The sequence below is a fragment of the Triticum dicoccoides genome, chromosome 7B (genome assembly GCF_002162155.2).
Source record: "Triticum dicoccoides isolate Atlit2015 ecotype Zavitan chromosome 7B, WEW_v2.0, whole genome shotgun sequence".
NCBI classification, from domain to species: Eukaryota; Viridiplantae; Streptophyta; class Magnoliopsida; order Poales; family Poaceae; genus Triticum; species Triticum dicoccoides.
In genome coordinates, this window is record NC_041393.1 from 717,749,976 (window position 1) to 717,774,233 (window position 24,258).

The 24,258-nt window shown below is 43.4% G+C and overlaps 1 protein-coding gene and 1 pseudogene across 1 annotated transcript; one reads left to right on the forward strand and one right to left on the reverse strand.

The window, feature by feature from the left end:
• Window positions 1-18,105: 18,105 nt before the first annotated feature.
• LOC119337057 (protein OS-9 homolog) lies at window positions 18,106-21,074 on the forward strand. The gene is made up of 8 exons (XM_037609159.1): window positions 18,106-18,351; window positions 18,639-18,715; window positions 19,233-19,433; window positions 19,561-19,632; window positions 20,006-20,118; window positions 20,219-20,285; window positions 20,404-20,510; window positions 20,595-21,074. Exons 1-8 carry the CDS (start codon window positions 18,264-18,266, stop codon window positions 20,758-20,760), a joined length of 891 nt encoding a protein of 296 aa, XP_037465056.1. The 5' UTR covers window positions 18,106-18,263; the 3' UTR covers window positions 20,761-21,074.
• A 1,152-nt stretch (window positions 21,075-22,226) lies between these two features.
• On the reverse strand, window positions 22,227-24,144 carry LOC119339506 (annotated as a pseudogene).
• Window positions 24,145-24,258: the final 114 nt, after the last annotated feature.

Consider the following 24,258-nt stretch of genomic DNA (forward strand, 5'->3'; position numbering starts at 1 on the left):
AGTCATATGCCCCCTACCGCTCTCCAAACAATCCCCATAACTTGGCCCTTCGCGGTCTGGGGGCTGGATATGGTCGGACCTCTTAAAGGGGGAAGCCATAAGAAAAAATACTTATTGGTCATGGTGGACAAATTCACCAAATGGATAGAAGCCAAACCAGTTAAAACGGCCGAATCCGGACCAGTAATAGACTTCATATCCGGGGTCGTACACTGGTACGGTGTCCCCCACAGCATCATCACTGATAATGGCTCAAATTTCATAGCCGATGAAGTGAAAACTTGGTGCGGCAAAATGGGCATTAAGCTCGACTACGCTTCCATCTACCACCCTCAAACAAACGGCTAGGTCAAACGGGCAAATGGTCTCATCATGAGCGGCATCAAACCCAGACTAGTGTGATCTTTAACAGAATCGGATACGCACTGGGTAGAGGAGCTCGACTCCGTACTCTGGGGGCTGCGGACCACACCGAATCGAACCACCGGATATACACCATTTTGTATGGTGTACGGTGCAGAAGCAGTACTACCCTGCAACATAATACATGATTCGCCACACGTATGCATGTACGAAGAGAAGGAAGCCGAGTTAGATTGGCAAGATAACTTGGATGCCCTGGAGGAGGAGCGCGATGTCGCAAAAGCCCGTTCCGCATTCTATCAGCAGCAGGCTCGACGATATCAAGGCAGAGAAGTGTGGGCCAAAACTTACAATATTGGCGAGCTCGTTCAGCGCCTACCGGAGAAGAAGAAGGACAAACTCAAACCCAAGTGGGAAGGTCCCTTCGTCATTGACAAAGTCCTACCTGAGGAGCGTACCATCTACGTAATGCATCCGATAACAGACTCGAGCCGAACCCATGGAACGCGGCCATACTCCGGAGATTCTATGCCTAACGCCGAACTTAGTGTTTGTCTCCTTACCCCTCCTTTTTAATTATGCTGCACCTCTTTTTATCTCCTTTCTCGACCCTTTTTCTCTTCACACAAAGTATTTAATACAGTGTGGCCTCCCGGATCACTCCGGCCGTACTATGTGTGTAAGCTGTACCTGGGGGCTTCCTATTCGGAAGCTAGACATAATTACTTTAAATGGCTTTTTGCCCATCGCATATGCGTTCTTTTTCCATATGTGCCTTTTCTTCACCATTATATGCATCGATATGACTTAAGATGTGGCCAAGCTGGGTTGCCTGGCTCTTGTGTTTATGCCTTACGTTCCCGTTAATTCGACTAGGGCATAAGGGGAGCACCTCTGCGATTGTTACTGCCGATTAAGCTGGATGTGTACCTCAAACTGGGTGAAGCCGAAAGCTAGTTTCCTTAAGAGAATATTCGATCGATGAACAAAGGATGTATCCGTTGGTTACAAAAAAACCAGAAGCTTTGTATCTTGCGCCGTCGTTCGCAGTCCGGACATGTGCATCGACACATGCATTCCCAGGGAAAGGAACCCCTAACGGAACTATTCTCCCTGGAAGATGTTTCTTGCTATCCATGCAATATAACATAACTAGTTGGGTACTTGTCTGTTCAAGCACTTATGACCCCTACGCCTGGTCTCTATGCATACCCCGGTTCTTGTATAACCGAGCGGGTATTCGGACACACCCCAGACTATAGGATCCGGGGGCTGAAGCGAAAAGGTCCACCATGACAAATGATTTCAATCCGGCTAGGGGCTATTTATGCCAATTAAATTACAAAGTCACTGAGACTGATTATACTCCTCCTCTATACCATCTAACAGGCTATCTAGCCTACAATCTTGTTGAGAATACTTAGCGGCTAACGCTACCTGGTCATATACTAGACTCACGGGAATTTCTTGCCCATCCGGCCCCGCCGGTCCTTCTTCGGCCATATGGTTCGGGTCCAGCTTGGTGTAGCGCGTCTTCACCATTGCCTAGGCTTCTCTTGCTCCTTGCCGGCATGCTGATATCTTCCACAGACGGAAGCGCCGCCGGGCTCCTTGAAGCAGGTCCGCAAGCTCCCCCATGCCATTCGGCGGGAGGCTTGATGGCCACAAGGCCTGAGCAACACCGTGCATCACCTGCCGAGCACGCTCGTGTAACTGCGAAAGTTCTTGCAGCAAATCACCTGCAGATGAGGGCATCTCCTCTTCAAGGCGACCCGTTAACATTCCTGCAGGCAAAAAAATTTCAAAAAACTTCCTCGCCGAACTATCACACAGTTCGCTTGAGCTCTTACCATAAATGCCGCATCGAAGCTTTTTGTTCTCCTTCACGGAGTCCGACAGTTGAGCGTGGACGTCCTTTAATTCCATGTCCAGACGAATATTGGCATCTTGTAGCTTGTTCTTCTCTTGCGTCACCTGCGTAAGGATGCGCTCGCCAGCCTTTAGCTGCCGTTGGAGATGCGAGTCGTCACCCATTACGCCCTCCGGATTCACCCCGGGATTGTCTGCAGAATTTTCTGTTAGACTAACCGCACCAGCCATTTACTAACTGGTACATCTGCGTATAATGGAGACAAATATTACCAGAGGGGGCCTTTCGGGATCCCTCTAACTTGGCTACCGCATCAGTCAGCTGGGCCTTGCATGCCTCCAGCTCCCACGCCAATTGTTCATTCTTGATCCTTCAAACAGTTGTCCCAACTATTCCAAGTCTCAGGGGCTACTGCTATACATACTTATCAAAATTTCTTACCCGTATGTCTTTGGTATACTGGTTTGTCGCTTGGGCAAGCCCGCCTCGAGCAGCTCGGACATATGCGTCCGCCGAATTGAAGGCATTAATAGCCTCTTCGGAAAAGATGTTATTCCGAAGCACGGCCCTCCGGCGCCGGTGATTCATGGCGCTCTCCACTACGGAGTTCGTGGCCGAACACATATTCGCATCCTCCGTCGGGGGGCTATGTGGTGCTGGCCCCGTGTCCGCCTCCGCCCCCGAAGCCGGTTCTGGAACCCGGCTGGTGAAGGCGTGATTGGTGGGGTCTCCGGATATGGTCCGGTTATTCCTCTTCCTGCCAGACACAAAGGGCGTTGTCATATTTCAAATTCTATAATTACAGGACAGGTCATTACTTTACCTCTGTAGCAGTGTGTCAACCCTCACCGCCTTCCTCTTGAGCCTGCCCGATCCGGACGCCCGTGATTGACGAGCCCCTAGGGGCTCGGCCCCTCGCTCCGGCCGTCGTTTCTGCAAATAGAACGACGCCTCAAGGGTAAATTATAATACCTGGGGGGAGTCCTCTTCGGAGGATAGGGTTTTTTAGCTCGGCTTACTCGCGACGCGGGGAGCAGTCCAGGGTAGTCAGCCGTAATGGCCACTAGGGCGCCATCCCAGCTCGCCAGATAAAATACCCCGTTGACAAGCTCCACAGTAATATCCGGATCTACTTTGAGTCCCGGATCTAGGGCCCTTCCAAGGTCCTCTGGTTGCGGGGAGGGGCTGAAGATTCCTTCTACGGCCCTCCTCAGTTCCTGCTCAGAAGCATTGATGCAAGTAGTCTTAGCAGAAGAACGCTAGAGTAAGTGAAGCTGGGAAAAGAATGGCAACTTACCCACTCTGGGGGGTTGTACATGGAGAACTCGTCCCACGTTTTATGCCCCTTTGTACAAATCTGACGATATCCTTGCCAAAGCGGCAGCGGAGTCCGGACCCTTACGGCCGTAGCGGGTGGCGTCGTCTTCCCCATTGAAATGCCACATGGACTTCCCCTGATATTGGAGCGGTTGCACTCCCCGCCTTATGCATATCGCCATGACCTCAACTATCGTCAGTCCGGATTTGGCCAGCAACTTTATCCTGTTCATCAGGAGGTATATTTCCCTTGTGTCCTCTTCTTGAGGGCCCCGGGGGCGCCAGCTTAAGCGTGCCCTCGGTGGGGCGTTGCTGAACTTGGGGAGACCTATCCGGACTGGATCCGGAATGGGAACGTCATTTATATAGAACCACTCTGAAGGCCAGTTTTCTGGTGCCTTCTCAGGAGTGCCGGACAGGTATCCGGTCTCAGCGATGCGCCATACTTCGGCCCCGCCCACTTGACATAGGGACTCTCCCTGGGTGCGGGGGACAAGGCAGAACAGCTTCCTCCATAATCCAAAGTGTGGTTCGCAGCCTAAAAACAGCTCGCAAAGGGCGACATACCCCGCTATGTGCAGAATAGAGGCTGGGGTAAGATTGTGTAACTGGAGGCCGTAGAACTCCAGGAGCTCGCGAAGAAACGGGTGGATAGGAAACCCGACGCCCCTCAGCAGATGCGGGATGAGGCATATCCGCTCCTTCGGAGATTGGTTAGGAGATCCCTCGGCTTGTTCCCCTCCATCATAAGTGGCTATTCCAGCTCGGACGGGGACCATGAACGCCGGTGGGAGAAACCCTTGGGTTTGTAACTTTACCAAACGGATGTGAGGAACTGAGCACTCTCCCCAATCCCCCGACTTAGAGCGAGGAGGGCAAGCAGAAGAGCTGCGACGGCCGGCCATGTTGGAATGGTCTTTCGCGGAGCGCTCTAGGATGCTAGCTCAAGGGAGGAGAGTGAGGTTTGGATCTAAGAATCCCTGTCCCTTCAAATAGACGGTAGGCCTGGAGGATCGAGGGTGGCAAATGCAAAAATGCCTCGACTCCTTGCATTCACTCGACATGTGGAGATGGTCATTACTGAGGCGCTGAAGCCGAGGAGCACAACATTGATTGGAGGTCGGACACTATTCGTCGTAACAGGTACTTTGGAGTATTCGGAGAAGGAACCTGCCTTGCAATGCCGAAGACAATACTACGCGTTGGACTCATCGTCATTGAAGCCTGGTTCAGGGGCTACTGAGGGAGTCCTGGATTAGGGGGTATCCAAACAGCCGGACTGTGTACAACGTCCGGACTATTGAAGCGTAAAGATACAAGACTCAAGACTTAGGCCCGTGTCCGGATGGGACTTTCCTTGGCGTGGAAGGCAAGCTTGGCGATCCGGATATTATGTTTCCTTCCTTGTAACCGACTCCATGTAAACCCTAGTCCTCTCCAGTGTCTATATAAACCGGAGAGGTTGGTCCTTAGAAGGCCGATCACAATTACAATCATACCATCATAGGCTAGCTCTTAGGGTTTAGCCTCTACAATCTCGTGGTAGATCTACTCTTGTACTACCCATATCATCAATACTAATCAAGCAGGAAGTAGGGTTTTACCTCCATCGAGAGGGCCCTGATGTCTACTACACAACCTTCTTCTTGTAGACGTTGTTGGGCCTGCAAGTGCACAGGTTTGTAGGACAGTAGCAAATTTCCCTCAAGTGGATGACCTAAGGTTTATCAATCCGTGGGAGGCGTAGGATGAAGATGGTCTCTCTCAAACAACCCTGCAACCAAATAACAAAGAGTCTCTTGTGTCCCCAACACACCCAATACAATGGTAAATTGTATAGGTGCACTAGTTCGGGGAAGAGATGAAGATACAAGTGCAATATAGATGGTAGATATAGGTTTTTGTAATCTGAAATAATAAAAACAGCAAGGTAACTAATGATAAAAGTGAGCGTAAACGGTATTGCAATGATAGGAAACAAGGTCTAGGGTTCATACTTTCACTAGTGCAAGTTCTCTCAACAATAATAACATAGATAGATCATATAACAAGCCCTCAACATGCAACAAAGAGTCACTCCGAAGCCACTAATAGCGGAGAACAAACATAGAGATTATGGTAAGGTATGAAACCACCTCAAAGTTATTCTTTCGGATCAATCTATAAAAGAGTTCGTACTAGAATAACACCTTAAGACACAAATCAACCAAAACCCTAATGTCACCTAGATACTCCATTGTCACCTCAAGTATCCGTGGGCATGATTATACGATATGCATCACACAATCTCAGATTCATCCAACCAACACAAAGTACTTCAAAGAGTGCCCCGAAGTTTCTATCGGAGAGTTAAGAACGTGTTCCAACCCCTATGCATAGGTTCCCAATGTCACAAAACCCGCAAGTTGATCACCAAAACATACATCAAGTGGCACATGATATCCCATTGTCACCACAGATAATCACAGCAAGACATACATCAAGTGTTCTCATAAAAGACTCAGTCCGATAAGATAACTTCAAAGGGGAAACTCAATTCATCACAAGAGAGTAGAGGGGGAGAAACATCATAAGATCCAACTACAATAGCAAAGCTCGGGATACATCAAGATCGTGCCATAGAGGGAACACGAGAGAGAACACGAGAGAGAGAGAGAGAGAGAGAGAGAGAGAGAGAGAGAGAGAGAGAGAGAGAGAGATCAAACACATAGCTACTGGTACATACCCTCGGCCCTGAGGGTGAACTACTCCCTCCTCGTCATGGATAGCACTGGGATGATGAAGATGGCCACCGGTGATGGGATCCCCCTCCGGCAAGGCGCCAGAATGGGCTCCCGAGAAGTTTTTGGTGGCTACAGAGGCTTGCGGCGGCGGAACTCCCGATCTATCTTCTGTTCTGGAAGTTTTAGGGTACGTCGGTATATATGGGTGCACGGGGTACGTCGGTGGAGCTACGGGGGCCCCACGAGGTAGGCGGGCACGCCCTGGGGGGTGGGCGCGCCCCCCACCCTCGTGAGCACCTCCCGTATCTTCTGACATGGAGTCCAAGTCCATCAGGTGGGTTTCCTTCCAAAAATAACTTCTCTAGTTGATTTCTTTCCGTTTTGACTCCGTCTGATATTCCTTTTCCTCGAAACACTGAAATAGGCATAAAACAGCAAACCTGGGCTGGGCCTCCGGTTAATAGGTTAGTCCCAAAAATAATATAAAAGTGGATAATAAATCCCAATATTGCCTAAAACAGTAGATAATATAGCATGGAGCAATCAAAAATTATAGATACATTGGAGACGTATCAAGCATCCCCAAGCTTAATTCCTGGTCGTCCTCGAGTAGGTATATGATAAAAAAGATAATTTTTGATGTGGAATGCTAGTTGGCATAATTTCAATGTAATTCTTCTTACTTGTGATATGAATATTCAGATCCAAAAGATTCAAGACAAAAGTTTATATTGATAAAAGAAATAGTAACACTTCAAGCATACTAATCCAAGCAATCATGTCTTCTCAAAATACCATGGCAAAAGAAAGTTCATCCCTACAAAATCATATAGTTAGGCTATGCTTCATTTTCGTCACATAAAGATGTTCCCAACTTCTATACCCCCGATGACAAGCCAAGCAATTGTTTCATACTTAAATAATCTCAAACTTTTTCAACCTTCACGCAATACATGAGCGTGAGCCATGGATATAGCACTATGCGTGGAATAGAATATGATGATGGGGATTGTGTGGAGAATACAAAAAAGGAGAATGTCTCACATTGACGAGGATAATCAACGGGCTATGGAGATGCCCATCAATTGATGTCAACATGAGGAGTAGGGATTGCCATGCAACGGATGCACTAGAGCTATGAATGCTCAACAAAAGAAAACTAGTGGGTGTGCATCCAACTCGCTTGCTCATGAAGACCTAGGGCATTTGAGGAAGCCCATCGTAGGAATATACAAGCCAAGTTCTATAATGAAAAAGTCCCACTAGTATGAAAAAGACAACTTATGAGACTCAGTACATGAAGAACAAGGTGCTACTTTGAAGCACAAGTGTGGAAAAAGAGATAGTAGCATTGCCCCTTTTTTATTTTCTTTTTTTTGGGACTTTCTTTTTTTCTTTGGGCCTTTCTCTTTTTTGGGGCAATGCTCTAATAATGATGATCATCACACTTCTATTGATTACAACATAAGAATTACAACTCGAAACTTAGAACAAGATATGACTCTATATGAATGCCTCCGGCGGTGTACCGGGATGGTGCAATGAATCAAGAGTGACATGTATAAAAAATAATGCATGGTGGCTTTGCCACAAATACGATGTCAACTACATGATCATGCAATGGCAATATGACAAAAGTAATGTATGTCATGATGATGATGATGGAAGTTGCATGGCAATATATCTCGAAATGGCTATGGAAATGCCATGATAGGTAGGTATGGTGGCTGTTTTGAGGAAGATATAAGGAGGTTTATGTGTGATAGAGCGTATCGTATCACGGGTTTGGATGCACCGGCGAAGTTTGCACCAACTCTTGAGGTGAGAAAGAGCAATGCACGGTACCGAAGAGGCTAGCAAAGGCGGAAAGGTAAAAGTGCGTATAATCCATGGACTCAACATTAGTCAAAAGAACTCATATACTTATTGCAAAAACTTAGAAGTCATCAAAAACCAAGTACTACGCGCATGCTCCTAGGGGGATAGATTGGTAGGAAAAGACCATCGCTCATCCCCGACCGCCACTCATAAGGATGCACAAGCCAGGTACACTTCATGTTTCAAATTTGTTACACAACTTTAACCATACGTGCATGCTACGGGACTTGCTAACTTCAACACAAGCATTATTTGAATTCATAATCACCCAACTAGCATGACTTTAATATCACTACCTCCATATCTCAAAACAATTATCAAGTATCAAACTTTTCTTAGTATTCAACACGCTCATAAGAAAGTTTCACATATCTTGACTACCAAGTATATTAATATTAAGCAAATTACCATGCTATTAACGACTCTGAAAATACTCTAAGTGAAGTATGAGAGTTCATCTATTTCTTCAAAATAAAACTACCACCATGCTTTAAAAGGTATAAGTGATGCACTAGAGCAAATGACAAACTACTCCGAGAGATATAAGTGAAGGTCAACGAGTAGCTAAATAATTATGCAACTATGCGAAGACTCTCTCTCATTTAATAATTTCAGATCTTGATACTTTATTCAAACAGCAAGCAAAGCTAAAGAAAACTACATTGCAAGGATAGCACAACTCATGTGAAGAAGCAAAAACTTAGGCTCAACCGATACTAACCGATAGTTGTTGAAGAAGAAAGGTGGGATGCCTACCGGGGCATCCCCAAGCTTAGATGCTTGAGACTTCTTGAAATATTATCTTGGGATGCCTTGGGCATACCCAAGCTTGAGCTTTTGTGTCTCCTTAATTCCTCTCATATCATGGTTTCTCTTTTTATCAAAAGCTTCATTCACAACAAACTCAACAAGAACTTGTGAGATAGGTTAGTATAAACCAATGCAAAACCTTATCATTTTCTACTGTAACAAATCACTTAAATAATTATTCAACATTGCATACTAAATTCCTCTGCATATTTAATACTCCTATCCTCAAATAGAATCATTAATCAAGCAAACATATGCAAACAATGCAACCATAACAGCAATCTGCCAAAACAGTACAGTCTGTAAAGAATGCAAGAGTATCAATACTTCCCTGGCTCCAAAAAATATGAACTAAAATTCCCACTGTAATAAATTTATCAGAGCTCAATATGCAAAAAGATTCAACATTATACCACTCTCTGACTTTTCTAGGGAATTTTTGCAACAGCGGTAAACTTTCTGTTTTTCAAACAGCAACATGTATACTAGCAAAATAAGCATGGCAAAGGCTATCCTTGACTTCTTTATTGAAACTAAAGATGCAAAACACTATTCTAAATAACAGCAAGCTAATAAAAAGAAAATGGCGCTCCAAGCAAAACACATATCATGTGGTGAATAAAAATATAGCTCCAAGTAAATTACCAATGAACGAAGACAAAAGAGGGGATGCCTTCCGGGGCATCCCCAAGCTTAGGCTCTTGGTTGTCCTTGAATATTACCTTGGGGTGCCTTGGGCATCCCCAAGCTTAGGCTCTTGCCACTCCTTATTCCATAGTTCATCGAATCTTTACCCAAAACTTGAAAACTTCACAACACAAAACTCAACAGGAAATCTTATAAGCTCCGTTAGTGAAAGAAAACAAAACCACCACATTGGTATTGTAATTAACTCATTCTAAATTCATATTGGTGTAATATCTACTATACTCCAACTTATCTATGGTTCATACCCTCCGATACTACTCATAGATTCATCAAAATAAGCAAACAACACATAGAAAACAGAATCTATCAAAAACAGAACAGTCTGTACTAATCTGTATCAAACGTATACTTCTGGAACTCCACAAATCCTAACAAATTAGGAAGTCCTAGGCAATTCGTGTACCAATCCAGAGCAAAAAGAATCAGATCAGAAGCACGTTTCTGTGAATTAACGAAACTAATTTACTGGGTGCAAAAGTTTCTGATTTTCAGCAGGATCAACACAACTATCACCAAAAGCCATCCTAAAGGTCTTACTTGGCAGTTTATTGAAACAAAAGCTATAAAACATGATTACTACAGTAGCATAATCATGTGAACACACAAAAACGGTAAGGATAAGTATTGGGTTGTCTTCCAACAAGCGCTTTTTCTTTAATGCCTTTCTAGCTAGGCATGATGATGACAATGATGCTCACATAAAAGATAAGAATTGGAACATAATGGGAGCATCATGAAGCATATGACTAGCACTTTTAAGTCTAACCCACTTCCTATGCATAGGGATTTTGTGAGCAAACAATTTATGGTAACGATAATCAACTAGGATAGGAAGGTAAAACAAGCATAGCTTCAAAACTTGAAGCACATAGAGAGGAAACTTGATATTATTGCAATTCCTACAAGCATATGTTCCTCCCTCATAATAATTTTCAGTAGCATCATGAATGAATTCAACAATGTAACCAGCACCTAAAGCATTCTTTTCATGATCTACAAGCATAGAAAATTTACTACTCTCCACATAAGCAACATTCTTCTCATGAATAGTAGTGGGAGCAAACTCAACAAAATAACTATCATATGATTTAAAATTAGGATCAAGATGACAAGTTTCATGGTTATCATTGTTCTTTAAAGCATACGTGTCATCACAATAATCATCATAGATAGGAGGCATGCTATCATCATAACAAATTTGCATAACAAAACTTGGGAGGCTAAAAATATCATCATTATTAAACATAGCATCCCCATGCTTGGTGCAAACATTAATTTCAGCAAATATATTCTCAAATATGTCATCCTCATCAAACATAGCTTCCCCAAGCTTGGGCCTTTTCATATCATAAGCATAATCACTCTCATCATTAATAGTATGGATAGCACCAATAGTATAGCAATTATTATATTCTTCCAAGCAAGTGCCAAAAAGATTTTCAAGATCATAATAAGTATCATTATCTTCCCAATCATAATCATCACAACAAGCAATAGGCATAATGTGATCATCATCAAGTGTATCATCTTCATTTTTATGAGGCACAGCAATAATAGGAGCAACTTTATTTTGGAGAGATACCTTTTTACCTCTCTTCCTTTTTCTTTTCTTCTTCTTCACCACATCATGTGTGGGTTCAATCTTCTTTTTGGAGCTCCTTATTAATGAGATTGGTTGAATAGAAGGCTCCTCCTCGTTACCTGATTCATCATAAGAAATAATAGGAGGATATTGGGAAGTCTCTTCCCTTTCATTAGCATTCTCTTCATCTTCTATTTGTTTTCTTTTCCGTATGTAATTGGCAATATAAGGATTTTCAATACAATTCACCGCACAATACATATAAATTTTCTCTAGATCAAAATGAAGAACTTTATCAAGGGCAAATTTTGGAATATCCTTGGTTATACGTTTAATTTCTTCATAACCCAAGAGCAAACTAAGTTCATTATGATGTGCAAGGGAAATCAAGTCATCACAATTTTTGGACACGATACGATCATGAAACAATTTGCATTGGGTACTCAAATGATCACGTTCATTGCAAAGTTCACAAGTATGGCTAAGAAAAAATAAATTTTCAGCACATTCATCTAGCTCTTCTTGCAACAATTTGGTTTCTAAGTACTTATGCCTCTTGCAATATCTATCTTCCCTATTTGGTGTGTACTTACAAACCCAATGCACTCCACAAAAATTGACATGTTTATAGGAGGCATTTTCATCATAACTAGTGCAATCATCATTAGTACTATGGATATTCAAGGAGTTCATACTAACAACATTGCAATCATGCTCATCATTCAAAGATTTAGTGACAAACAATTTAGAGATTTCTTCTTCTAGCACTTGAGCACAATTTTCCTTCCCATCATTTTCACGAAAGACATTAAAAAGATGAAGCATATGAGGCATCCTTAATTCCATTTTTTGTAGTTTTGTTTTATAAACTAAACTAGTGATAAAACAAGAAACAAAAAGATTCGATTGCAAGATCTAAAGATATACCTTCACTTACCTAGCCTCCCCAACAACGGCGCCAAAAAAGAGCTTGATGTCTACTACACAACCTTCTTCTTGTAGACGTTGTTGGGCCTGCAAGTGCACAGGTTTGTAGGACAGTAGCAAATTTCCCTCAAGTGGATGACCTAAGGTTTATCAATCCGTGGGAGGCATAGGATGAAGGTGGTCTCTCTCAAACAACCCTGCAACCAAATAACAAAGAGTCTCTTGTGTCCCCCAACACACCCAATATAATGGTAAATTGTATAGGTGCACTAGTTCGGCGAAGAGATGAAGATACAAGTGCAATATAGATGGTAGATATAGGTTTTTGTAATCTGAAATAATTAAAACAGCAAGGTAACTAATGATAAAAGTGAGCGTAAATGGTATTGCAATGATAGGAAACAAGGCCTAGGGTTCATACTTTCACTAGTGCAAGTTCTCTCAACAATAATAACATAGATAGATCATATAACAAGCCCTCAACATGCAACAAAGAGTCACTCCGAAGCCACTAATAGCGGAGAACAAATGTAGAGATTATGGTAGGGTACGAAACCACCTCAAAGTTATTCTTTCGGATCAATCTATAAAAGAGTTTGTACTAGAATAACACCTTAAGGCACAAATCAACCAAAACCCTAATGTCACCTAGATACTCCATTGTCACCTCAAGTATCCGTGGGCATGATTATACGATATGCATCACACAATCTCAGATTCATCCAACCAACACAAAGTACTTCAAAGAGTGCCCCAAAGTTTCTATCGGAGAGTCAAGAACATGTGCCAACCCCTATGCATAGGTTCCCAATGTCACGAAACCTGCAAGTTGATCACCAAAACATACATCAAGTGGCACATGATATCCCATTGTCACCACAGATAATCACGGTAAGACATACATCAAGTGTTCTCATAAAAGACTCAATCCGATAAGATAACTTCAAAGGGGAAACTCAATTCATCACAAGAGAGTAGAGGGGGAGAAACATCATAAGATCCAACTACAATAGCAAAGCTCGGGATACATCAAGATCGTGCCATAGAGGGAACACGATAGAGAACACGAGAGAGAGAGAGATCAAACACATAGCTACTGGTACATACCCTCAGACCCAAGGGTGAACTACTCCCTCCTCGTCATGGATAGCGCCGGGATGATGAAGATGGCCACCGGTGATGGGATCCCCCTCCGGCAAGGCGCCGGAATGGACTCCCGAGAGGTTTTTGGTGGCTACAGAGGCTTGCGGCGGCGTAACTCCCGATCTATCTTCTGTTCTGGAAGTTTTAGGGTACGTAGGTATATATGGGTGCAGGGGGTACGTCGGTGGAGCTACGGGGGCCCCACGAGGCAGGGGGGCGCGCCCTAGGGGGGTGGGCGCGTCCCCCACCCTTGTGAGCACCTCCCGTATATTTTGACGTGGAGTCCAAGTCCATCAGGTGGGTTTCCTTCCAAAAATAACTTCTCCAGTTGATTTCATTCCGTTTTGACTCCGTCTGATATTCCTTTTCCTCAAAACACTGAAATAGGCATAAAACAGCAAATCTGGGCTGGGCCTCCGGTTAATAGGTTAGTCCCAAAAATAATATAAAAGTGGATAATAAAGCCCAATATTGCCTAAAACAATAGATAATATAGCATGGAGCAATCAAAAATTATAGATACGTTGGAGACGTATCAGGCCCGAACCTGGGTAAACATCTGTGTCCCTTGCTTCCTGTTACCATCAGCCCTGACGCACAGATCGGGACCCCCTACCCGAGATCCGCCGGTTTTGACACCGACACCCCCCCTATTTTGGCATGTGACCAGCAATAAAAGCCGACCAAAACACAATTCCCGTGGCAAGAGAAAATGCAATCCACGTTTTCACATGGACAGTTGATGATCGATAATATAATTTTTAACCATCATGCTTCGGTCCGGACCGTGATTGTGTTTTTTTTAGAATGGAGCAACAAAAAGGCTATGCGAATATTGTTGGTACCCCTCTTTTGGCACGTGGCCGGCAAAGACCATGTAGGCTTAATTCGGGAAATACCCGACAAATGCACATTTTCTACCTCGTGCTTCTAAGGAGAACTATTTTCTTCACTACAATTGTTGATACCCATTTTTGGCATGACGGTAGTGATAGAATTAATGCGTCTGGCTGTTTCTCGCCTTACGAAATGGCATAATTTTTCGTTTATGTGATATTGGAAAGCTGTAAAATGTACCTCCTATTTGTTTGTAACTTGAGTGCCCCTCGACTTGTTGGCACGTGTACAATGAGAACCACGTTTGATTACAATGGAAAAAGAACGCCCTGTGACCCGAAAGCAACATGTCACATTTTTTACCTAACTATACACAAGGAGGAAGACTTGGAGTATAAGAATACACGTGCTAAATACATATACTCAACAGATGAGACAATTTTTAACGATCATGCTATAAACATTTTGAACTCAACTTGCAAGGCACATTTGTTCAATTTATATTATAGAAGTTTCTAAAATGTGTGTTTATCTAATATTCAACGGAAACCAATGTTAACATGTTATTTTAGACGGTACACTTTAATGATCTTTACCATGATATTTACCTTATTAAAATATACACCAACAAATGCATATACATGCAAATATGTATATGTACACACTATATATTATATGCAATTGTCCGAAGTTAATTCCAAAAAATGCTAGAACAAACAATTTGAATTTAGTGGAAGCTATTTTTTGAGTGATATTCATTATAATTGTATAATAAAAACATTATACACAATATTTAGCAACATTATTATGATGGTTAACTATACTATCTATGTATAAAAATATTAAGAATGTAGTATGATCAAACTAATTTTAAATAAAGTATAAAAATTTAGTATTAAAAAACTTATTTTAATTGGCATCGGGTCCAAATTTCATTTGAATCACTCTTATAGGAAAAACCTTTTGCGGTTGGAGAGTCCACTATCTGAAAACAATATGCTTCTGTAGACATGGAAACTAATCTAATTACTAAGCATGCACTTGCAACCCACGTTTCGACTAAAATATGTTCTACTATGAAACAAAATAATTCTATCATAACATAAACCCACTTTTTGAAAACCTAAAATTTCATGCAAAGAGCATATAATTTCTAAGTCCTAATTCATACAAATCATTGCTTACCAACTACCAAAAATCATTTCTAAGTCCTAAGTCCATCAAGACAATCAGCCCCATGAAAAGCCACATCATGCTTGCGGAGGAGTTCGCCTCGGCTCAAAATCCCCATTCATTTGTTGTCTAGCAGGCCTGTGGAGGCAAATATAACTTATAATTTTTGACAGAGAAATATGCTAATACCATTTAGATGTAAACAATAACAGCTCATACATTTTCCAATATAACTTCTAATTATTCACATGTAGTAAAAATAACATCATGTAAATATTTGAACGGTTTTGTTATTCATGGGGATTTCTAAATCTACAAGCAGTAAAAATAACATTATAGAATAGCCAAAAAACTATATGTGAATTCTTTTTACCTTTTACTTTTTTTATATTCTTGTTGCTGATACAGATTTATCATTTCTTAGTTATAACTTACGCCATTGTTTTGTTTTTGGGTTGTGAAGTACCATACAAAAACTATGGTATGTTATTTGCATATGAAACTTGAACCAAAGTTTGCAATTCGAATAAACAAATACAACAATCCTCACAAATTTGTGTTTCAATCAACTGGAGTTCATATATATTTTTTTAATCAATAGACAAGTACACTATTTTGGTCAAATTTGTAGAAAGAATGATGGAAAAAGTTGTTGGTAACTGTAGATTGTAATTCAAGCATCTAGGTTTCCACTCAACTCAAACTTCAACACGACAGACATCAACTCATGAACACGGCCATCTTCCTGCTTCACAAACAGCAATCAAGTCTCAACCTGCAGCATTAGAATATGTGCAAGTCCCATATCATATGTCATGCAAACATAGGTTGAAAGCTAAAATCAGCTTTGTTTTGCCCTTCTTACATGGTGTAGAGTAGCTCTCATTTCACTAAGAGTTGCGTTATGCTGCCTTTTTCTTGCCTTCCTGATAACATATGCTTTTCATGAATGTTCGATCTAGCTAGAAACAGTATCTTGTTTTCGCTTTTCCAATCAAATGAGGATTTCCCATCACATGGGATTCATTTGTGTTAGCTGCAGCGAATAATCAACCGCCTGTCAAGTGCCTTTCTTATTAAACTAAGTTTTATAATATCTAGAAATTAATTGACAAGAATTTTGCTATGGTAGGTATTGCATGTAATACACACTTATCTCTTTTATGAGAATTTTCATTTTCTACATTTCTACTGACAAGTGTTGAATATTTTGGGAACTAATCATTCTTCATATTGACCATTATCTCCTCCACGATAGGTGTGATTAAGATATCACAGATCATTCCAAAGATATTGTTAGCATGTAATAGATGAAAGAAGTTACAATATGAATTCATAAATTTAGTGTTGCTCACATATGTTATGGAGTGGTACTTAGTGTTTTCCATTGCTTTTGCTCTACATGTGAGAGGTTGACTAGAGAAATGTCCCGAACATTGTTAAATTCGGTTCCTATGTATATCTATTCACCCTTTTTTGGCATACAAAATGATGGTGTTTTGCTTGAAGGAAAATTTGTGGCTTAATTATTGAAGACATTAGGTTTCCATGCATGTTCTTAGACGAATTATTTTAGGTTGTACTACAGATCAGTACATCTACATGCTTGGTACGTTGACATGTTTTATTCAAGGGAGCATATATTGGTGGTCTCCTCCGTAGGTTCATTTGCAAAGAGGTTTCGATGTCCATACAAAATGTATCAAGATCAGTTATGCAGGGTTAGCAAAATTTTAGTAGACAATGGTGTAGCCGCTAATTTGGAAGAGGTCAACATATGAATATATTATGAGTCGTATTGTCCAACAGAGCCCCTTCTTTTATGTTCCTCTCATACTATAACTTAACTTGTTGATTCCTGTAGGAACCATGTTATTTTTGTATATTTCCATGAACAAGGTTCAATGTCATGTGTTCATGAGAAGTGTCATGCTATTGAGAATTTATCATGCGCTCTTCTTGTGCAGGAGGACACACGCAGTGGTGTGCAAGCCCACATGATGCATATAACACAAGAGTCGAGCGTGGAGGAAAATTTGGAGCTTGGCTTGTCCAAGTAAAGTAAACCATTTCATTTGGAGACTCACTCGTACGTGGCAGTGCTCTACCGACACAGATGAATGCTTGAAGGAGAGGCATCAATACAGACCCCTTCTGCTATGTATGCCAAAGACAAAATGGAGGTGGTGGCCACCCAACCTGTTTTTGAGACCTAAATATGTGAAATTGGTGGTGGCGCGTGGAGCTCTTGGAAGAAGAGAGGCCAAATCTTTCATGAAGCATATCTTAGTTGAATAGACTGAATTATCAATATTCCGGAAAAAGGAGGCAGGTGAAGGAAGTTAAGTGCTTTCATGAGCCATCGATGGTCCGACCAAGGCAAGGTGAACACGTGTGATGCAGTCAATTCAACATCTGACTTGTTGGTCGCGAACACTTTGCTATAAATTCACTAAACTTGAGCCGATGGTAAAAATCCATGTGCCTAATCCTGTTAGTTCCTGGTATGGAGTGGCTAAAGGTGGATCTTGATGCTGGATGTCGGTGGACTGTGTCATCAGCCATCAGAGCGTGGGCTCTGGTTATCTGTTACCAACATATGATTTGTCCGTTAAAAATAGTCTCTCGTTTCATAATTCTTGTCGTGATTTTAGTTAAGTTTTAGTCTAAATTAACCAAAACCACGGGAAAGACCTTATCAATCCCAAACAAACATCAAAGCTGCTAAGGCACTCGCAGCCTCGCAGCAAGAGAAGGCGGAAAAGGCGCCGTACGCGACCCTGCCGGGAAAGCGGCTTCCCATCTGCGGGAAGCGGAAGGAGGGCCGGCTTCGAGGACGGAGGAAGCGACTCTTGGGTCGCGTCGTCTCCAATCTTCCACTCTGACCCACTCCCGACCGATCTCCGCCGGAGCCCGCACGACGCCGTCGCCGATGGGGTTCGCCGCCCGGCCGCTCCCCCTCCTCCTGCTGCTCCTGGTCGCCGGCGCGGCCGCCACCGACCAGATCTTCACCACCTCAGGTAATCATCAACCGCGCCAGGGCCTCATCCCGATCTCCGCCCCTCCCTCCCCTCTCGGCCGCCCTTGGAATCGGAACCCCCTCTTCTTTTCCGCGTCTCCCTTGCGCGCTTCCTGGCCAGATCCAGCTCCCTGCAGTTCAAAACTGAGTACTCCACTGTGTCGCCGTGTTCAATTGATGTGATGCAAAATTCTGACTGGTTGATATCTGCATCTAGCTCTTGTTGGCTTGTTGGCTACTGAAATTAGATGGAGGTGTTGCACTGACTGAACTGCCGATGATTTTCAGGTGTGCCGTTCGGGAAGAACTCGCGTGAGCCGAGGTACCGCGTGGAGTTCCACCCTGTCGATTCGCCCTACCACCCGGTGAGTGGTTAACTCCCGATGAGTCCTCATTCTGTTCTCCAGCCACAGGAAAACATGTGCTCTTTTTCGTGTTCAGTGAATTGGAGTTTAAGCCACAATAAGATGATAACACCAGCAAATATCAAACGATCAATCCGTGTAGATAACCATGTTCTTTTTTGTGGTTCAGAATTGATGAGAATGGGGAAATTAGAACTTAAGACACCGCATGATGATACTACCAAGAAATAATAATCCATCCATGACATGTTAAACGTGGATAACTAGCTAAGATCTCGAAAGAGCGAGGAATAGCAAGAGAAACTGTCTGCCTCAAATAGGAGAGTACGCTATAAGCAATGCTAATTCACCATGTTTCTACTAAGTCATGTGTGTCCAAATGCCATTGTCATTAGAAATCTTGAATCTCAGTCTTTTTCTTACCAAAAGTCCTTGCTGCAGAGGTTGCTGTTTGACAAACCTACTTCCTCTACCTAATTGCAACTGTTAACGAAAGATACTTGCTGTTCTTCTGCAGGAGAATGGCCAGGAGTCTGAGCCAATGACGGACCACGAGGGGAGACAGTACACCTGCTACCTACCAGTGGAAGAAACCAAGACCATGAAGTCGATTATCCCACAGAATGCAACCAATGTTATAATAGAAAGTGAACGGAAAGTTAAGCCAAAGGAGCCAGATGAACTGCTGGAGGTTCTCAAAGACCAGTGCTTTTACAGGGTGAGCATACAAAACTCTTTCTTTGTGTAATGAGCGCATGGGACATATGTTTGGTCTTGTGCATGTGTGCCAGGCTTAATGGAATGCCTGAAAAATGATCTGATTGTTCTTATTGTTGTTGACACAGCATGAAGGTTGGTGGTCTTATGAGTTCTGCTATTATGGGAAAATCCGACAGGTTCATGTAGAGAATGAGAAGGTAAGCCATTTTCTTGGTGAGGGTCATAGTAAATAGATTGTGCTTATGTTAATCTTTTTATATTCCACAGAAACTAATTCTGAATTGTTTCGATACAAATATTTCTAGCTTTAAGTGGAGAAACCAGAACTGAACTCATTTACATTGTGAAAGAAGCAAACAAAATTTATTTATTTTGCTCAAATAGTATAATACGGCTTCAATTATGTATCTTCATGCTTTCACCATTGTCATGTATGCACGTCGTAGTTGCACCAATAGTATTACTATGGCTTCAGTTACATATCTTCATGCTTTGACATTGTCATATATGCGCGCCGTAGTTGCTAGGACTTCTGAGTTTTTTTTATTGAGTGTATATCTTTTTTTGAAGGTTATCCAAGAGTATGTCCTAGGTGAATATGACCCTGATGCAACCGATGCTTACCATGATAATCACACCTCCGAGTCTGCTGATGAGGATCATGTGAAAGATACTTCTAAGAGGTATTAAACTAGAAATTTGGAAAGAAGGATACAAACAATAAACTACATCTGGGAGCAGAACTCTCTTGAATGAATGTTTGATGTTTCCGTGCCATTGCAGGTATCATGTCCATGTGTACACAAACGGGACTGTCTGTGATCTTACCGATATACCGCGGTACACAGAGGTAAGGAAAGAAAGGAAATTACTGTTATGATCCATGTTTGTTGTTACTTCAAGCCGTTTGATAACTGTGGTGCCCCATTGAGTAGTGCATTTAATGGTACCTTGCTTTCTTCCTACAGGTTAGGTTTGTTTGTTCTGAGCCTACTGTACTGATCAGTTCGATAAAGGAGATATCTTCCTGCAAGTATGTTTTAACAGTCCAAAGCCCAATGCTCTGCAAAAACCCGTAAGTACCATTTTTTCTTCTTCTTCTGTTGACAGTCTCTTATTGTTGTACGATCTGAACTCATTTACCTTGTTCTGCTTGCAGGCTGTTTCAGCAGGAAAAACGCACCTTCTTCATCCACTGCAACGAGTCGCTTCCCGAAGCAGAAGGTGAGGTCGCCGAGGACGACGACTCTCTTCCAAAAGAAGCTCAGATGTCCATCGTTCCAAACCCCGACGAATTGCATAACTACGCAGCTTACGCTACCTGATTGCCCGCCAATCACGGTGCCCTCAGCTAATGAAAGATACCGTTATTTTGGAAGTACAACAGCAAGTTGGCATCACTATCCCCTGGCTTGTTCTGTCTGACGCCAACTAGTGGTTACAGGGTGCTCTTTGAGCAGATATCCATTACCGAAACAGGTTGAGATTGCCTTAGAGGAAGATTAAGGGCAAAGAGTGTCTTGCTGTACTATAGTACTGTAGTATAATTTAGTAAAGGGTGTGTTTGAGATTGAATGACAGACATCACTAACAATTTTCTTCTTGAAATGTTCATAAAAACAGCGCAGTGATCTCGAGAGGTTGTGCTTGTTATTTGTGAAGTAGAGAGATTGCAGGACCATCTTGTGATATGAGCAAAGGTAGTGCTTGCTTATGACTGCAGATGTTAGGATGCCTTTGCCCTGACCATTCTTTTGATGGCTTCAACCTTTTCGAATTTCGATGCCAAGCTCAAGAACAAGGAGCATGTGGGTTAGGGCTTAGAAAATAGAAGCGGACGACGACTATCTCTGGCAGATCTCCACCCATGTTAGTACACCGTGCTGAAGAAATCTGGTTGTCAAACAAGGTGCTTAGCATAGTCACTGGCTTTTTATGCAATGCAACCCAATATCATAGGCATTTTGTGGACATAAGTGTGATAGCATGAGTTTTATCAAAGCCTTCTTTGTAAGAAAGAAAAACATGTGATGTAAGCATTTCACCTTGTTTGACAACCAGATTGCCTTGACTCCCACCCTCAGCTGTTTCTTCATCACTACTGTGATGTAACATGGGTGGAGATTTCACAGAGATACTACTTCTATTTTCTAAGCTCTGAACCATAGGCGGCTCCTTGTTCTTGGGTATAGCATCCAAAGGTAAAGTTATCAAAAGAATGGCCAGGCCATCCAAACATCTGTACTCAGAAGTAAGTAGCATCTTTGCTCACAGGATGATTCTTCACTTCAGAACAGTCTCTACTTTCTACCGGTAGGTAGAAGCTTTGATAACTCAAGTATGCATGAATATCAACATTACTGCATTATATAACATGTAAGTTCGGAGTCATATATACATGATGTAGATGTAGATTTAATTATCCTAGTTCATCCCATTGGAAATTAAATTATAGCCACAAAATTTTCAAAGGCTGCATTGTACAACATGACATGAAATTCACATGAAATATGTCCAACACATTTTTCTTCTATAAACGATTTGAAGCAAATGCTAGTAGTGTCCCGCACATCAAATATATCCTTTACCTATATAGTACAGCCTTACTATAATCGCAGGAGGCAGTAAAATACCAACCAGTTCTTTTACATGTAAGCAAAATAAGTTAAATAACACTTTTCATCATTTTGCACCAACATTTGTTCATAAGAGAAGACATATTATGCCATGCATTCCAGGGATTGGCCATGGGTCACTACAGTCTACAGGCAGGCATTGTGCAAGCAGTCGGCTAATTGCATCTTGGACCTGCAAACCACCCGTTTCTGATCCCATCCCAGTAGAAAGCGACGACGAAGCAGACTGCAAATGAAGTTATTGCAACCCATATAGCTGACTCATTGTCTTCAATGGCTGCCATCATCTCTGAATCCTCGTCGATATCGGCAAGATCGAGATCTCCCATAGTAAGATCAGGATTTCCCATCGAATGGACCGCCACAGACGATGGAAACTTCGGGAGGGGTCCCGAGAGATGATTATAGGAAATCACCAAACGTGTCAAGCTCAACAAACCTTTGAGCGACGACGAACAATTCGTTGTGGGAAAGATCAAGGACCTTGAGGTAAAGCAACGATCCGATGTCCGAAGGGATGGAGCCACCGAGATGGTTGTGACTTAGATTGAGGACCGTGCTCAAGCTGGTCGGCATTGTGGGGATGACACCACTGAGCGAATTGTCCCCGAGATCAAGCTCGATGAGAAACTGCGCTGAGCTGACCGAAGCCGGAATGGCGCCGGTGATCTTGTTCCCCTGCAAGTACATGTTTGAAAGCCGCGGTAGCTGGAAAATCTCATGTGGTATCTCTCCGTCAAATGAGTTCTGGCTAAGGTCCAATTCATTCAGGTTCACCAGACCGGCAAGTGCACTTGGTATATGGCCGTCAAAATTGTTCATTTGGAGCTTAAGAACGGCCAGGCTACCGAGTTTGCCGATCTCGGCGGGCACCGCACCGCTCAGCTCATTGCTTGCAAGATTCAAGAGAAGCAGCTTACTGCATTTGCCCAGTTGCCAGGGTATGCCTCCCACAAAGTTATTGTTGTCCAACTCAAGATAAGCCAAGCTCGAGGCATCGCCGATCGAGCCGGGGATGGTACCATCGAGAAAGTTCCCTCCGAGACGAAGGCGGTAGAGGCCACGGGATGTGCCCTTGAAGCTTGTTGTCGGTGAGATCGACGGTATCCAAACCCGGAGCCAAGAACATATCCGAAGGTATCTCACCACTTAGCATGTTGGAGCTCAAATCCAGCACCCTCACGTTCTTGGTGATCCCACTTGGTACGGAGCCACTGAACTTGTTGTGGCCAGCCGCGAAACGAGACAATGTTGTCACGCTCGACAAGCTTCCGGGTATCGCGCCGCGGAGATCGTTGCCGGCGAGGAGCAGCGTGTGGAGGTTGGGGAGCTTGAGGAACTCATCGGGAACATCACCGGTGAGGTTGTTGTCGCTCAGATCCAGCAGAGTGAGGTTTCCATGCCGGAACAAGCCCGTCGGTATCTTCCCACTGAAATTGTTGCTGGATAACACCAGTTCCTCCAGAGAGCCGGCCATGTCTGTGGGGAGGTCACCATGGAGCCCGTTGTAGCTGAGGTTCAAGATTTTCAACCTGGGGCAAGGAACTCAGCTGCTTGCTCACATTTCCGGTGAGATGACTGAAGGAGAGATCGAGGAGCTCCAGCCTGCGGAAGCCGGCGAAGTCGGCGAGTGGGCCGGCCAGCTGGGCGTAGCTGAGGTTGAGCGCCCGCAGCCCGGCGCCCAGGGAGCACGAGCGGCAGGTCGGCGAACCTGTTCCTCGAGAGGTCGAGAGACTCGAGGGTGCCGAGGGAGCACAGGGCGGCGAGCACGGAGGAGTCGGAGAGGCCGAAGCCGGACATGGAGAGACGGCGCACAGCCGCCTCCGCCGGTGAGCCGGAGCAGGTGACCCCGCTCCACAGGCACGGGTCCGGATCGGTCGTGTTCCAGCTGGCCCACGGGGCCGTGGCGGACACCGTGGCTGAGAGCTCCCTCATGGTGCTTTCTTGCGCTTTGCTCAGCCGCGGCGGTTGCGCTTGCGCGCCGGCGGCCATGGACAGATGAAGCAGCAGCAGCGCCTGCAATAAGCCATGGTGAGAAGCGCATGAGCCGGATGATTTGCTGCTCTTTTCCATGGCTGCTTCTTTTCTCCGTAAAGGATCCATCACCATACGTGCAAGAGGGTGATGGGTAGAACCGTAGAAGCAGCGATGGTACTGTACACGTTCTAGTCGTCGACGAGTGGGCCT